Source organism: Biomphalaria glabrata, chromosome 9 (genome assembly GCF_947242115.1).
Source record: "Biomphalaria glabrata chromosome 9, xgBioGlab47.1, whole genome shotgun sequence".
NCBI classification, from domain to species: Eukaryota; Metazoa; Mollusca; class Gastropoda; family Planorbidae; genus Biomphalaria; species Biomphalaria glabrata.
In genome coordinates this window covers 6,096,371-6,114,645 of record NC_074719.1, presented here as the reverse complement: position 1 = coordinate 6,114,645, position 18,275 = coordinate 6,096,371, and the positions used below count along the sequence as shown (strand labels likewise).

Sequence of the window (18,275 nt, the reverse complement as noted above, 5' to 3'; positions counted from 1 at the left end):
ACAAAGAGTCTAGTTCTACCACTACCTTGGACAAGGAGTCTAGTTCTACCACTACCTTGTACAGAGAGTCTAGTTCTACCACTACCTTGTACAAGAGTCTAGTTCTACCACTACCTTGTACAAGCGTCTAGTTTTTAATTTCACCAGTCTTTTCTATAATGTCACATTGACATGTTCTAAAACGCCAGATTTTTTAATTGTTTTTTTTTTTTTTAGATTTTTCTGAATACACGATTTACCTCAGCAAAATTATATATATTTTTTACAATCCTTCTATTCAAGTCAGAACTTCATGGAGAAACCAGTGTGAAACCAGGACTCGGATCTAAAAAAAACAGCTCTAACGATTTTCCTAGAAATTTAACAGTTGATATATATAGCTAAGAAAAGAATTATTACTAGTTGGCCACACTGGTAAAACTCTAGTTTTACATTTATAATTTTTCAAAGTAAAAAAAAAAATATAAATTTAAATTTGGCTAGAGAACTATGTCTAGATCTAGATTCAACATTGCTTTTGAAAAAAAAACTATCGCGTTCGGAAATTTCCGAATGAAAGATATTATTGATTCAAGAGGCTAATAACTAATGTTCAGGAAAATTTAGCGCATAGTCTTCTAAAGGCCTATCATTAGCCTATCATTGGAATATTATAAAGTGTATTTATAATAATAATAATCTTTATTATTCATATGGAAATTTGTCTTACAATTTGTGCGTTACACCAAACAAACCATTCTAACTAAAGAAAACAAAAATTTACATTTACACTGGACTCATAATTTACATGTGAAAAGTTTATTTCAGTTTCTATTTAATAATTTGATTACCAGGGGAACAAAAGAGTGTTTGTGTCTGTTTGTCTTTGCTATCGGTGTCTTGTATCTCTTTTGTAATGGTAAAACAGAATCAGCATAATTCAAATGCTTAACTACTCCAATGGCGAGACTGTTTTATGTCATGCAAATCCAATATATAGTTATAATTCTCTTCGTCGCCCAACCATGCGGGACACCACGCATGCACGCCGACTCTCTAATCCTCGATGAAAAAGTCGTGGAAAGATAACTCTTTTATATCTGCTAGTCGGACTAGAGTTACTCCACATAAATTTCGGAGCGACAGAGAGCGCGGCTCAGAAAACAAAGGGGGAGGAGAGAACAAGTCTCTACATCTAGGGCCGGCCCAAACAATTGCGGGGACCTATGCGAAAAAGAGCCCAGTCTGGGTAGGGATAAGGATAATATGTGAAACTTAAGATTTTGTACTAGAAAATAAATTTGTAGTTACATTTTATTCATTCTTTACAGTGTACGAAATCGCGGTCAAATTTATTTTACTTTACGAGCGTGTAGCGAAGTCATACAGTATATCATCAAAATTCAGTTTCATACATAGATCACTCGCAATAGCAAGAATTACAGAATGCTTTAATATATCCTCGTGAATTGTTCACCTTAAGTAATGCCTTAAGCTTCTTCACCAGACCCAATGATACGGGAATTGTATAATGCCGTTTTTTTCTTTTTTTTATCGCGCGTTTGATTGACATTTTCCATATTGAATAACACCCCAAAATGGCAAGTTTTTCTATATTTTAGGAGATTTTATGAGTTTTGATAAAATTTTAATAATTTCAAGACTTTTTCGAATATTTTGGAATTTTAAAAGATTTCCAAGAGCTCCCGAAAATCATGAGGCTGCGGACACCCTGTACAAGTTAAAATGGTTTTATTTAAATAATTTACATGTAGAATTAGTGCGGGCCTATGAAAGTGCGGGGCCAACTGCGCTTGCATATGTTGCGGTGGCATAAGGCCGGCCCTGTCTACGTCGCCCAACCATGCGGAAAACCACGCACGCCGACTCTCTAACCATCCCCCGCCCCTCCCGCCCGCACCCGCACCCTCCTCGCTCTCCAGGCATGCGCTCACAGTCGTTTGCCCAAGCCCACCCCATTTGGACAACTGTGTCTTTCAGAAAGTGTTCACTAAATAGCGGCGTATGCTACGCCGCGGGTCGACTAGTAATATTTACATCATAATAATGCCGTGGCATTAGAACATAAGACAATATATAGTTTAATTTTAATTCTGTTTCAAATGTATCAGACAATAATGAAAAAAAAAAAGCGCTGTTAAACAAACAAAATGTAGGCTCAAGGCGCTGTGATAACATTACAAACACAAACACGAGAGCTAAATGACAAACTAATATAAAAAAAAATTGAAACAGATAGGTCTTCATGTTTTTCTTGAATGTAGTGTAATATGTTGTCTGTCTGAGACCTTTGGTCCGTGCACTGAACAAACCCGTAGGCCGCTTACCGCTTTTTTTTTTGCTTATGTTAATATGAGGGGGGGGGGACTATTACGAAGTACACTGACCTATATTCTTTAGAAACATTTTCAGTGTTTAGCTTTTCATGCTATCGTACATAGTCTGCTAGTCTGCCTCGCTGTGTTAGCGCCCTTTTGTACAATGACTAGGACATTGCTGTATTTACAGACATATTTGATGTGCTGAATGACACATTTGAGATTCACTACACCAACTCAACGTTCAGATTTAAGTGTGTGCAGCCACATGTGTTACAGGTTCACTATAACTTGGACACGCTGGATCTGAAGTGCGAATCTGTCTTCAACATCACTGAGCTCTACGTACGTTGGAAGAGGCCGCGGTCTCTTTGCTCCATACGCATCTTCGGAGGTACTCTTATCTCTCTCTCTCTCTCTCTCTCTCTCTCTCTCTCTATATATATATATATATATATATATATATATATATATATCATGGGCGTAGCCAGGGGGGGGGGGTTGGGGTTCAAACCCCCCCCCCCCCCCGAAATGAAATCCCCTCCCAAGGGGGGGGGGGGGATCGTAATTTAGTGAATGATTTTTTGCTTTGATTTTGTTTATTTAAGTTGAGATTTTAATACTAAACCATCAATTGCCCCAGCACAACCAATGGGGTTTTGAGTTTAAAACCCCTTACCAGGGGGTTTTGAGTTTAAAACCCCCTACCAGGGGGTTCGAGTTTAAAAACCCCTACCAGGGGTTTTGTGTTTAAAACCCCCTACTATGGGTTTTGAGTTTTAAACCCCCTACTTGAGTTTTTTGCAGTTAACCCCCCCTCCTCTTCTATAAAACAAAACAAAACAAAAATGCAAACGAAAATCCCCTAATTCCAAGAGCACAGTTAAGGAAGATTTTGATTTTAAAACCCCCTCCAAAATTTATGATAAACCCCCTCTTCAATATAAAAAAAAGTTAATTACGCACTCAAAATGTTATGAGCGTAGCTAAATGGGTTTTGACTTAGTTTTTAGTTTAAACCCCACTTCAGCGGGGTTTGAAGGTAAAAAATACCTCTTTAATAATAAAAACAAAGCAAATTATACACTCAAAATGTTTTGAGTGTAGTCAAAGGGGTTTTGAGTTTAAACTCCCCTCCAGTGGAGTTTGAAGCTAAAAAGTACCTCTTCAATATAAATAAAAGCAAATTACTCACACTAAAATCTATGAACGCAGCCAAAGGGGTTTTGAGTTTAAACCCCCCGCCAAGGGGGTTTGAGGCTAAAAAATACATCTTCAGTGTAAGAAAAAAAGCAAATTACGCACTCAAAATGCTATGAGCGTTGCCAAAAGGGGTTTTGAGCTTAAACCCCCATTCTGAGGGGTTTAATGCTAAAAATACCTCTTCAATATAAAAAAAAAGCAAATTACACACTAAAATTATTTGAGCGTAGCCAATCCAATCGGGGGTTTTGAGTTTAAACCCCTCTTCTACAGATGGCGTTTGTTTAAAGTTTAAAACCCCTCCAGATGGTTTTGAGTTTAAGATCCCCCTTACAGAGCATTTTGAGGTGGAAAACCCCTAACAGATGATTTTGACGATAAAACTTCTCTTTTCGATATAAAATCTAAAGTAAACTACAGTCACTTAATTCCAAGAGCGTATTCAAGAGTGGTTACACATTTTACCAGTGGCAGGGCTCCCTTAATAAACTGTAGTGAATAGTCATCTGCCGAAATTGAAAAACACCAAATGTGGCTAAACAAAGATGGCTAAGACAGATTTTAGTAGTCAGTTATAGAGATCGGGTTTAAATCAAGGAAATCCTTTGCCGAACTGGGAGTCGACCCTTTAGTTAGATTGTGAGAGAGCGACGCATGAGGTTTGCGGGACATGTTCTCCGACAAAATGAATTACGCATAAGAAGAGTTGCAATGACATCCTAGTACAACTTGACGCCACTCATTCATGGAGATCCTCAGAGCAGGTGGGAAGAGGCTTCAGACATTACCAGTGACAGATTTTTATGGAAACAGCTTGACGTCAAATGCTCCAAACGGCGCGGTAGGGTCTAAGTCAGTAAGAATAGCACATTAGGTTTTTGAAATAAAACTTTTTTAATAGCAGGAAAATGCACTGTAGATACCTCAGAATATGCATTTTGTTGGCTTTCAATACCTGAAATAGTGCTTGGTGGCGGGGCTTCGCCCCGCGCTAGCGCTCCCCAGACCCCATTGCTAGTAATGGCAGGGAATCTACAATTTTATGGAAACAGCTTGACGGCAAATGCGCCAAACGGCGCGGGAGGGTCTAAGTCAGTAAGAATAGCACATTAGGTTTTTGAAATAAAACTTTTTAGCTGGAAAATGCTCTGTAGATATCTCAGAATATGCATTTTGTTGGCTTTCAATATCAGAAATAGTGCTTGGCGGCGGGGCTTCGCCCAGCGCTGGGGGAGCTCCTAGCGCTCCCCCAGACCCTCTTGCTAGTATTGGCGGGAAATCTACAATTTTTCCACTAGCTCATGGAAGAACCTATTCTAGGGCACAATAAACGTCTTCCGAAAGAATGAAGGGTCAGAATGCAATAAAGATTATTTACACACACACACACACACATAAATACATAAAAAAAAAAAATTCGCGGGGGGGTCTCCCCCCCCAAACCCCCCCCCCCCCCGAAAAAAAATCCTGGCTACGCCCATGATATATATATATATATATATATATATATATATATATATATATATATATATATATATATATATATATATATATATATATATATATATAATTAAAGCTTTAATATAGCTCTACCTTCATGCTTAGAGCGCTATGGTCCAATCTCATTTGTGGCAAGGTTAGGGTATCAGGGAGAAGGTTTTCCGTGCTGCCTTTAAGCGCTCAATAAGCACAACTCTTCTGAAGTCGGGGGTCGAACCTCGAGATTACTTTAGCTTCTCGACCATTTAGTAAGATTTAAGGCCAAGGTCAATGTTGTTTTCGTTACGTAAACAGACCGTTGACGTTTGGAGAGTTAACGTTACATTTTAGTTGGTACCAAAACTAGATGTCTTCAGTCATTACACGACTATGGATCATGGAAATGAGATGAATACCTGGGCACTGGCTGAGGTCGGAACAATGTCGCCCGCACAGCTGTCCCCCACCTCTCCACGCAGCTAATCTTCCCAAAGGATTGGCGCTTTTAACAACAATTTAAAAATTGTAGTAGCTCTGCCACAAAGCTTAAGTGCTACAAATGCTGTTATTACAAACAAACCGTATACAGTGTCGAAACAAGAAAAAAAAATATTTCCGTAAAAATATATTTTTAAAAAATGTAAAGAAACAATAAAAAACAAATCAGTTTTGCCGCCCCGCATTTCACGCTATAATACATTTCACTATTTATTTATTGTTGTTTTAAATTATGTTCCACTTATATGCATATTAAATAGATCCTTTTCTCACTTTAAAAAAAGTTAACATTATTTTTTTGTAAATGGTAAATAGTTATCTCCCTTACTCATTACCCTTACGTGTTTGTTACTATTTATAGTAACAAATAGTTGTAAAAATGGTGTAATTTTATGGAAAAAAAACTGCTTGCATAGCTGATTTTAGAAATTTAATTTTTCGCCCTCAGAAAAGAAAATAGTAGCCTTTGCATCAGAATTTTGAAATGTCTAAAATATGATGTCAGATTTTCAATATCATTTCTAGTTTACGAGATCTAAACGAGAGGGACGGACGGACGGACAGACAGACGACACAAAACTAATAGCACTTACTGGCATAACGGAGACCGCTAAAAACTCTAGATAACTAGATATCTAATTTAAATTAGATTTTTGCATGTTGTTTTTTTATTTATTTTTATATTTATGTTAGGTCGAAATTTTGCTACCCTTGGGTCGCTATATTTAGCAAAGACTCACTCAAAAGACAAAGTACAAGACGTACCAAACTTGGTTGATGGAAACTTTAATGGCGTAAACTGTACAACTTTGGGAACAAAAGAGAATCATACTCTAGTTTGGCATTTGGGTTTTAAGATAATCATTCATCAAATGAACTTCTACACTGGTATGTAACCAATTTGGAATGTGAGTTTTCACTAGCTTAGTTTGAAAGGCTTTGTCTTAAGTTGGTTTATTTCTTTGTTATTGTTTATGCAAAACTAATTCAACCACTTTTAACGTAAATGATCCCATAACATAAATAATTATAAATAGCATACGCCCCCTCCCTATATATTCTGTGCCTCGCTCTCGGTCTCCGTGAAAGTTACATGGGGTAACTATAGTCCGACTTGCAGAATTAAAAGTGTGATCTTTCCATGACTTATTCATTTTGGTGTCCCTCGTGGTTGGGCCACGTCAACTGACCTCACAGATACCTTCAAGGCACTTAACATCTCTAAGAGGATTCTCGTTGCCTGTCCTAGGGCAGGGGTCGGCAACCTTTTGAGTCGGAAGAGCCAAAAATTACAATTTACAAAACTTCGAAGAGCCGCAAAGTTGTTTTTTTTTTCCAACTATAAATAGTTCTCACCAATGATTTTTTAAATATATAAGTAGTGTTTTTCACAACAAATTAGATAATATATATATATATATATATATATATATATATATATATATATATATATATATATATATATATATATATATATATATATGGCCGTTACATAAATGGCGTGTCCTGCACGGCTAGCCTGGTATAGAAAGGGAAAATGGCGGGAGTCATAGTGTGCGCGGCCGGTGAGAGGGAGCTCTTGTTCACTTTTGCTCGCCTATAGTTCCAAGAGGCAGGGGTCGAAGGCTCAACTTTACCTGACAGTTTAAGAAGAAGAAGAAGATATATGGCGTTATTAGATAATTATTTTTTATTTCGATAACAACTAAAAAAGTTAAACGTTTATTGACATCATTAACTTGTACTTCAATAACAAACAATTAAGCAAACAAATTCAATGGGAGCGTTAGCTTTGCAGGGTTTTAGAAATTTTAGATACATTTGGCTCATACGGTCACTTGTTTGTTTTTTATTTTGTTTCAAACACGACCCTAAATGCTCAATTGTTAGTTGGCTTCTTACATTACTTTTCATTATATTCAAGCAAGAAAACACTTGCTCTCTCTAATATGTCGATCGATAGATAGTCAGCACTCTAAATGTCAACTTCTTCAACTCACTGTAGCAATCTGGAAGATTATTCCATGAGCCGAATCAACTGGCAGCATTCTTTAAAGTTGTTTAATTTGTTGCTTTATGTGTGTACATTTCTGGACCTCCAACTGTTGAGATAGTGTACTAGGAATGTTCGAATAGTTTTGTTGGTTTCGAACTGCTCAAATCTGTCAAGAAATTATTCTTTGATTTTTTTTAAAAACTGTGCTGAAGTAATTCGTGTCAAAAGTTGCTCTGATTTTATCGCGATACTGTTTTAGACATTCAAAATGAAGTAATTGACCGCTCTGAATATCTTCTGCAAAAAGAATAAATTTGTCTTCAAAGCAAACCAATTCTTCTACTAAAACATAGGATCGGTTTTCCTTTTCATGCAGTTTTAGATTCAGCTTATTTAATTTCTCTGTTATATCAATCATAAAGTAAAATTTTTGCAACTATTTGTCGTTTTCTATTTCGGTGTGATAAATGTCTTTTTCATTTAGAAATGTATTTATTTCATTCAAGCACAAAGCAAAACGTTTCATCCCCCATCAGACCTTGTGTTCTATAGGGCAGATGATGTAAAGGTCATCTGTTTCTGTAGCCTACGGTTAACGAGGGTGTCATTTGGCCAACACAACGACTAGCCGTCTTTACTTTACCCAACTAATGTTAGGCACCCATTAGAGCTGGGTGGACTCAGAGACGTCAAAAGATCCCGAAATAAAAAATCCAAGTCTTCACCAGGATTCAAACTCCGGACCCCCGGTTCAAAAGCCAAGCACATTACCGCTCAGCCACCGCGGGGTCCAATTTTTAAAAAATATCTATGCATAATACACATTTCTTTCCAGTGCCCTATTTGCATACAGCTGTTGTAGAGATAGAATTCCATAATTTTAAGAAGACTATGACCCTCCACCAAAACATGACACTAATCAGGGAACTCTTGCTTAATGAGGTCTACGTGGACAACGAAGTGGCGTTTTCTTTCTTTAATGTCAGAGTAGTCTCAGGTCAAGTCAGACTGTGTGAGCTGGAGCTCTTCGGACGTGAGTAGCTATTACACTTTGTCACCGCCTTATCTTATCTTATCAAATACAGACCTTACTTGAGGATGAGCACGTCCTACGCGTGTTCTTATGTTAATCTAGTCATGCATGTTAACCGTTACAGCATTTTGTTATATATTTCTATAGCTCTCTAGAAAATACCGACATTTCTCTCCAAGTCTAGGTGTCCCTGGGTTCAGCTGCAGTTACATAAAATACTTAACTTCTCGATCAAAGCACAGAAACTTTTTTACACTTCAAGGCATATATATTGTGGACTAACTACAGCATTGCCTCCAGGCTACGCAAAGAATTTTAAAAGTGGGGACGTCGGATCGCGCAGACCGATACCGCTCTTTAAACTAAATGCAGTTCACAGAAGCACAGAAGTCTGGGACGGCTGCGAACAACAGATAGCAGAAGGTTTTATATCGGAGTCTCCTAGACTGGCTGCCGATCAAAGCTATAGAGCCTAGTCTGCCCTATCTATCTATCTATCTATCTATCTATCTATCTATCTATCTATATATATATATATATATATATATATATATATATATATATATATATATATATATATATATATATTGTGATGTTGCTTGTTCAGGCTGTCTTGAGGTCAACTATGGATGACTGTTGAATTTCAACCAATTACTCTGCAAGCGTTTGGGTGTTATTGTTCGGGTGTATTCCGTGTAGTTGATCAACAATCCAGACAAAACAAACACATCGGTTTTAACTAGTAAAGAGATGTAGTCAACGCTGAAGAACAATGTAACATGTATTTATTCTAAGAAAAGGCCACAGTAAACGTCTCTGTCACTAAACACGTCGTTACCCTAGAGGATTATAACGCTAACTGATTTTCCGGTCTCTAACCCAACATATCCCAAACGTCACTAGTCCCGTTCAATATGCGTCTTCTATGGTGCGTCGCTAAATAACTGTCACCGTGTGATTTTATATGTTATGAATGTGGCTGTGGTTATCAATGTAGGCGTGGTGGTGACATTGGGTTCTTGTTACAAATCACAGAATAATAAAATGACGCTGGGTGTAGCAGACACAATAAGTTTAATATAACACCACATAGTGAATACACCATACAATTCGACCCAGGAATGGTCAGTATTAATCCAACAGTAATATACGAATATCACAACTTAGTACTTATTCTATAACCAACTACTTTAAACATCTAACTCTACTGCTTATATCTTATGTGACTCAATACAAGTGCTTGCTCCAAGATCTCTATGTGGACTGACTGCCTTTAACTCTCTGGTTCACCTAAGGTCAAAAGTGTTCACCTTAGTGCAACATGGGTTGTGAATAAGATTCACAATATGGAATTAACATACACAATACAGAATTAGGGTTTCTACTCTATGGCACCAACTTTGAGGTGGTGACATTACCTATCACCCCCCTTTTGAAAAAAATTTTGAAGAAATTTTTTTCAGCTTGACGACATAATTATCATAAGTAGGATCAATTGGAATTCTTGGGGTCTATGAAATGTTCAATTGCTGAGTTCAAATAGAACTACAAACTTGAAATAAAATATATAATATGACAGTGTTACACAAAATATTTGCTGAATCAAAAAAAATTCATACAAGGGCAAAATTCTCTAATCCATCATATTCTTGTAAGGCAATTCAAATAATTCTCTGAGTCAAATACTTAACATCCCAAATAATTCTTTACATGTAGTTCTAATATATACATCAATGTTCAAATGTGTTCAATATTTACAAGTCTTTTCATAATAATATGTGCAAAGTGTGACGAAAATTTCAATGACAATCTCCTATGTCACAATGTGAAAAATTAATACAAGTTTTTATTCACAATATCTATTTATAAAAAATCTTTGACACTATAGCAATGTTAGAAGTCTGGTTTTTTGACACCAATAGTACAATATGTACATATCATGTAGAAAATGTTACAAGTAAGTCTCAATATGTAAGTGATAAGTATAGAAAAATTCAAAATATATGTGTCAAAATTCAAGATCAAATTGATTAATGATCATTGTTACAAATTCAATGTATCTGTTTACTTCAATATGAGGTTTGACATCTCCATAAAAAATTGTTGTGCATTAATATTACACAAGTAAATATGTATAATTCAAGTATCAAAATATTGGATCAAAAGTATCAACATGAAATCAAAGTAATAAGTATCCCTCATAGTGCTTGTTACATGCACCTTATGTTTCAATTAAGTATTTCTCCATATGACAGTTCAAATAATTTGTAGCTAGTAATGGCAAAAGTTTAATGTTACATTGTTTATCAAATAATTATTGAGTACAAAGTTCAAAAAACTCTTTTGTCAAAAAAGATTCAACTGAGAAAATGTGTCAGTTGTGATACAATCTTTGAGTTTACATTAACTTGTTCAAGCATATACATACAAGCATAACATCATAATGGTTTAGTTGTATTTATTTTAATCTGTTGTGAAAAAATGTGTAAGTCCAATTTAAAAGAATAATATCAAGTGTCTCTTTCAGTACTTGAAATATCAAAAAGTTTGTACAACAATCTTCTTGTTTACATCAATGATTGTTACAAAAATATAGTCCATAAGAATAGTTTGACAAAAATGTTTTCAAAAAAATACAAGTGTATGTCAATATTTCATTACACTAATTGACATTGAATAAATAAGTTACATTATGAATCAATCTCCTTTTTCAATAGTATTGAAAAATGTGGCTAAGTTATATAATTGTGATAAATGACATAGTAAAAAAATTGCAATCTTGTTTACAATAGCTGTAGAAAAAAAATTTTGTTCTCAATACAATGAGAAAAAATAATGTTTACATTGCATGGAAAAAAATTAAGCTAGGTACTGAATAAGTTGGGAAAAAAATTCAATGTTTGTTTACATTGTTGAGTACAAAAATGTTATTCTTGTTGACAAAAGAATGTGAAAAAAATGTAGGTTACAATGAAGTAATCAAATTCCAAAGTTTGTTTACAAATAGAGTTTAAAAAAATGGTTTCTAGTTCAATGTTTAAAAATAGTACTCAATGTTTACAAAATAATGCTCAATGTTCACAAAATGACATCATAGCTGGTTGTAAAGATAACTTTTTTACTTGTGAATCTTAAATCTTTGACATTTAGCAATACAAGTTTTGACTAACATGACATAGATCATTATCTAAGTCATTCTGATTATCTTGAATATATCTGGACATAAAATCAGCAATAACATTATCTTTCCCTTTTATTTGTTTTATTTCAAAATGGAAATCAGCTAGGATTATGGTCCATCTTGTAATTCTACTATTAGTATTTGCTTTAACATTTAGAGTGGTTAATGGTTTATGATCTGTAAATATTAGGAAAAATCTGCCTAACAGATGTCTTTTTAGTCGCAGTGTACACCACACTATGGCTAAACATTCTTTTTCTATGGTGCTGTATCTTGTTTCTGCCCTGGATAATCTTCTGCTAAGATATTCTATGGGGACCAGATTATTCTTATCATCTCTCTGCATAAGACATGCTCCTATGGCAGTGTCAGATGCGTCTGTGTATAATTCAAATACTTTATCTTTACTGGGTATATGTAATCTCTTATCATCATTAAATATTTCTTTGAGTTTATCTACTGCTTCTCTACATTCTTTAGAAGCTGCAATTATTTTCTTATATGTGTCCTTGTTGCTGTTCTTTACTTTTAATAAGTCATAAAGAGGAGATATTAATTGTGTATAGTTACTAATAAATTTCTTGTAAAAATTAAATAATCCTATAATGGCTTGAATGTCTTTTTTAGTTTCTGGTGGTTTAACTTGCATTATTTTATTTAGGTTGCTTCTAGTAGGCCTTATTTGTTTGTTTCCTATTTCATAGCCTAAAAATTCTATTTTAGTTTTCCCTATATGTAGTTTATCAGGGGCTATAGTCAACTTGTTCTCCCTCAGCCTATTTAATACTTGTTTGAGAGTTTTAATGTGATTTTCCCAAGTTTTTGAAAATATGCAGATATCATCCACGTAGAAAACTACATCTTCTATTCCCTCCAGCAACTTGGCCATACATTTTTGGAATGTTGCCGTACTGTTCACTAAGCCAAATGGCATCACATTCCATTGGTACACTCCTACTAGACCTGGCAAATTGCAGCTGAACGCGGCAAACTTTTTGGATCTCTCCTCCATCTCTATTTGCCAGAACCCACGGTTCAAATCACAAGTGGTAAATATTTCTGAGCTTCCTATTTTTTCTATCAACTGTTCTGGTAGAGGTAGTGGTTCTGCATCAATCACTGTTTTGCTATTCAATTCTCTAAAATCGCAGCACACACGTAGAGTGTTATCTTTCTTTTTGACTATTACTATTGGGGACACATATTCACTTTGTTCATCTACCCTTCTGATTGTTCCATCCTTCAGTAACTTATTTAATTCTTCTTTAACTTTGTCACAGTATGCTGTTGGTATTGTATAGTTTTTTTTCTTTATTGCAGAATAGTCTTTCAATCTGATTTTATGCTGAATTATGCTTGTCCTCCCTAGTTGATTTGTAATCACATCCTTGTACTCTCTCAATACATTTTCTACTTGCTCTTCATTTGCTGCTGGTGTTTCAATATGTTGTGATACAGCACAGGCATGAAGAAAAAAATTTAGTTCGCTATCTGTCTCATCTTCAAATATCTCACATTCTTCCGCATCATTGCTTTGTACTACCATAGCATGTTCTCTTCTGGGGCTACCTTTCAGTTTGTTGACATGTAATTTCCTCACTATTCCATTCATCTCAACTTCATATGTTACGTTTCCTACTTTCTTTTCAATAGTATATGGACCATCATAAAATTCTTCCTCATCTCGCATTTTTACGTAAACTGTATCTCCTTCTTCAAATTCTCTTAACACTCTATTTTTGTTTTTAATGTCTCTGTGTTTCTTTGTGCTTCTTTTAATATTCTCTTGTGCCGTTTTGACCGCATATGTTAACTGATTTTTGTTCTTCACTATAAGTGGGAAATCTTCTTCTTTAATCTCAAGCATGTTTTGTTTCCATAAATGTAATGGTCCTCTCATTTTTCTGTTATGTACTAATTCATATGGAGAGAAACCTGTTGATTCGTTCTTGGCTTCACGGTACGCAAACAATATATATGGTAGCATCTCATCCCAGTTGTTTGGGTTTTCCATACATACTTTGTCCAACATAATCTTCATAGATTTATTCCAACGTTCTACAATACTGTTCGCTTGTGCATGGTAAACTGTACTAAAGACTTGATTGACTTCTGTTAACTTTGCGAATGCGGCTGTTAGGGCCGCTTTAAACTGAGTTCCGTTATCACTGACAATGGTTCTAGGAAAGCCTATCATGGTAAATAATAGTAATAACGTCTGACATATCGTACTTGCATCAATGTGTTTTAATGGGAAAGCTTCAGGCCAGCGTGTGGCAAAATCCATGAATGATAATATGTATCTATTTCCTTTAGCTGTTACAGTTGGAAGTTCAGCTATATCCATGGCTAGTTTTTCGAATGGTGTCTCTACTGTATCTGTTTCTTGTAGAGGTGCTTTGTGTTTCCCTGTGATTGGATTTCTTCTTATGCACTGTACACAACTCTTAGCATATGCCTTCACTTCTTGCTCCATCTTAGGCCAGAAACAGTTGTGTCTTATTTTTTCTAGTGTTCTTGTGTAAGCCATATGTCCAGCCAAGGGACTGTCATGACATGTTTCAATGATGCTTTTTCTCAATTGCTGAGGTATTACTATTTGTAGCACTTCATTTCCATTTCTTATTTTCTTATGCTTTATAGCTACTCCATTTATTTTGCTGTATGGTCCTTCATTTCTGTTGCATAAATTCTTGCATATGTTCGAAATTGTTGGATCATTTTGCTGCATCTCAATTAATTCATCTTTGTTGACATTCATGTTTGGAATTATGGCCATAAAAGATTTGTCTTTCTTGTCATTTTTTATTTTTGATGTGCTCTCCGTTTGACACTCTATATGTACAGTATCTTTGTTTGAAATATACTGTTCGCCTTTATTTCTTTCACTGGTCACTTCACTTGTGTCAGTGTTTCTGCTTTCCTTATCTAATTTAGCTTGAGCTCTTGTTGTTACTGCAGCTACTTCTATATTTTCTTGATTTACACTATTAGCCCATTTTACTAAGGCTTCTTCTGACAGTTCAACTATATTCTCTATGTTCCCTATAATTAGTTCTTCAGCTGGGTTGTTCATTACTATGGCTTTGTATTGACCAGTGAACCATGGTGATTCAATGAAAACTAATGCTGTTTCACATACTTCCCATAAGTCTTTATTCGCATAAGTCAGTGTGACCTTGTCTTCAAGTATCTGTTCAGGTTTTACTAGTGATTTCTTCACAATGATTGAGGTGCAGCCGCTGTCACGTAATGCATATACCTTAATGCCATCCACATAGGCAGGATACACTTTTAATTTGGCTACCTTTGTCTGTATATATGCTACTGTTTCATATTCTATTGGTCTTTCAGTTGCTACAGCTGCTATATTTTGTCTAGTGTAATTGTTATTGTGGTAAGTATGTTGTCTATCTTGAAATTGATCTCTTCTTGACATTCTGTTCTTTTGCCATCTTCTGTTTGTTTGATGTGATCTACTGTTAGTTGGGCTGTAGCTTTGCCATGTTCTTCTGTTATATTGTTGTTGATAGGATCTATTATAGTTAGGACTGAAGCTCTGGTAATTTCTGTTATCTCTTCCATATCTATGGTTTCTATTTACATGTTGCTGTTTTTCTGATGCCATTCTCTTTCTGCACTCTGCTTTGGTGTGACCCAATATGCCACAGAAAAAACATTGTATGCTCTTGGCATATTTAAATTTATTTGTAGTTCTTGGATGGTTTTCTGTCACTGTTGCAGCTACATTGTACAATTCCCTTTTGTCAATGGTGATGTTTGGGTGGGAGTCCTTGTATGTTGTTAAGTTTGATATCAATTCAGCTTCATTTTTTATTTTTCTCTCCTTCAGGAATGAGAATGCTGCATCTGTAACATTAATTAACACATTCTCAATGAGAAAGAAATCTAAGATCTGTTTGGGGTCATCTAAGTTGCAGTTTGCGAGTTGTAGCCACTTTGTCATGTTCTGGCGCATGTCATGTATTGTTCTTTTTAAATCTGTATTCTTTGCTAGTTTTATTTCCCTAAAAAGTTTTCGATAGTGTTCCTCTGTCTTGCCAAAATGTTCAATTAGTCTTTGTTTTACTGTGTTGTAGTCTTTTCTTTGCTCCATAGTTAGTGTGTCGATGATGTTTAGTGGTTCACCTCTTAGGTTAGCTAGAAGTTGTTGAGCCATTTGTGCACTATTCATATTTGCTGTTTGACAGATGTATTCAAATTGAATTATGAAATTTTCCAATGTGTCTTCTTTTGGGTCAAAGTTCCTAAATTTGCTATGATACTGATGATGAGATGAAGTTTGACTTGCTGAATTGTCTTTATTTTCTTTTGCTAGCTTGGCCATTTTTTCTTCATGTTCTTTTAATTTTATTTCATGCTGGCGTTCTTTTTCTTTCTCTAAGTTTTCCTGTTCTTTCTCTCTCAGTCTTCTTTCATGTAGCCTCTCTTCCCGTTGCTTGTCTTTTTCTAATCTAATTCTATCTATTTCAATTTTAATGAATGCAGCTCTATCATCTTCTTTTAACTTTAGTTTATCCACTATCTCTATTAGTTTTTCATACTCAGCCATTTTCAAAGATTCAAATTAGTAATATAGTTAATTAATAGATATGTGTACACTAGGTAGTTGTAAATGAATATTGTACGATAAATAATTATTATAGCTCAAATAGTAATTGCAGGTAATAGTAGATATATATTTTGTGCGAAACAATTGAGGTTATGAGGTATCTTAAGTTATTCTTGGTACTTTGTCTAGTTCGTAATGTAATACTTTACTGATCAATTATGTGATTATGTATTTTTGGTATCTCCACTTGCAATGATAAAATTTATTGCAACAAGTAATTCACAATTATGTGAGCCTTATTAGTCTGGTAAATAGTGATCAATGTATCAATAGTATCAAAATAGTTGAATGTTGTCAATCTCAAATCAAAATATATCCCATAGTGTATCAAGTGTGTAGTGTAGTGTTGATAATAAAAATAGGTTGAAATAAGAAGTAAAATAAATATATATATATTAATAAGTAATTAGACAAACATAAATACACTATAGATACTAAACAGTCTGCTTTAAAGAGACATTACAAGATAGTAGAAATAGTAGACAAAAGAATTACAATGAGAAATAACTATGACGCAAAAGAAAATTCAACAGATGTAAACAAGACAATACAAGAGTTTAACAATATGATAGATACTTGACGAAATACAAACTTGACTAATACAGCTATACGATCAAGTATTTACTTTATCTAAAGAGTCCCTACCAATACCTGGATGCTTACTTGAAAAAAATATAAATGCTCAGACTCAATAGATAATTAAATTTAGTCCCTAAAGGTCAGGTGTATATATAGATACAAATGTAAACAATGAAAAAAATTGTGGTGTAGTTTAAAGAGAACTAATCAATACTGATAATACTAAGGGTAATTAAAGTTACTTCCCTTAAATATTCACTTGATGCTTGACTTGTACATAAAGTACCGGTGATGCTCCACATAAAATATGTCCACAGTACAGTTCATAAGTAATCCACTTGCTAAATCCGCAGCACAACGGTACAGTTCATAAGTAATTCACTTGCTAAATCCACAGCACAATGGTACAGTTCATAAGTAATCCACTTGTTAAATTCACAGTACAATGTTACAGTTCATAAGTAATCCACTTGTTAAATCCACAGTACAATGTTAAATGATACGGTACTCAAGTTCTTGAACAATAGTAATCCAATAAATACTTCATATGTTTGACAGATAATCCATTAAACAATTCATATAGTTGACAAGTAATCCAATAAATAATTCATGTGCTTGATAGGTAATCCACTGTTTCATACAGTTGCTGAAACTAATATAAATAACTAAAAATGACCTTAGGTAGTGACGACAAGAGAGGTCTAAGAGTAAGAGCGCTCTCTTATTAAATGTGCTGTTAGACAGCGACAATAGGAGTGTGTCATTAGAATTATGACGAGCACTCGATGTAGATGATTCTTGAATATGTCAGCTACTTCGACTGACCATATATCAGCTGTCTTCAAACGATGACTTGAATGACTTGTAGTACTAGATTTTCACCCACACTGGTTGTAGTATCACGGTTGTCTAGTTTCACCCACACAGGCTGTAGTATCCAGGTTGTCTCAGCATATCATGTTTGATCTCTTTCGCTTAGGATGTTAAAAAGTAACTTTGAATAATGCTGTGCTCCTAAAGCTATCTCAACTGGTGTAAAAGTACAACCACATAAATCAGGCTTCCAGATAAATGACACTTAGGACAGTAGTCAACTGGAAAAGTTGAAAATACAGCTCAGACAGGAACAGTTCAAATTGTTCAGTTCATCACAGATGAAAAAAATAGCTTGCTAATGGTAACTGTCATGGCAGGTCAACATGACATGTAGTAGTAGATCTAGATACCAAGTGTGTAGTCAAAAAAAAATTAATAAATTCTGGATTAGTTGCAATTCATGTAAAGTTCAATCTTGAAGTACAAGTTAAAATAGTAGGCACAGTTAACTTTCAATTTCAGCTCTGTTTTCTGTTAGT

The 18,275-nt window shown here is 34.9% G+C and overlaps 1 protein-coding gene across 8 annotated transcripts in view; it reads left to right on the top strand.

Annotated features, from left to right (window-relative positions):
• Positions 1-18,275, top strand: part of LOC106055368 (neurogenic locus notch homolog protein 1-like) — a 61,686-nt gene that overhangs the window by 39,046 nt on the left and 4,365 nt on the right. For 6 of the 8 annotated variants that reach the window (XM_056041452.1, XM_056041447.1, XM_056041450.1 and 3 more), the window contains 3 exons: positions 2,509-2,712; positions 6,192-6,386; positions 8,330-8,527. In XM_056041452.1, coding sequence (XP_055897427.1) covers positions 2,509-2,712; positions 6,192-6,386; positions 8,330-8,527 — 597 coding nt within the window. The remainder of the gene's footprint in view (positions 1-2,508; positions 2,713-6,191; positions 6,387-8,329; positions 8,528-18,275) is intronic. The other 2 variants (XM_056041451.1, XM_056041453.1) reach the window with 1 other exon arrangement.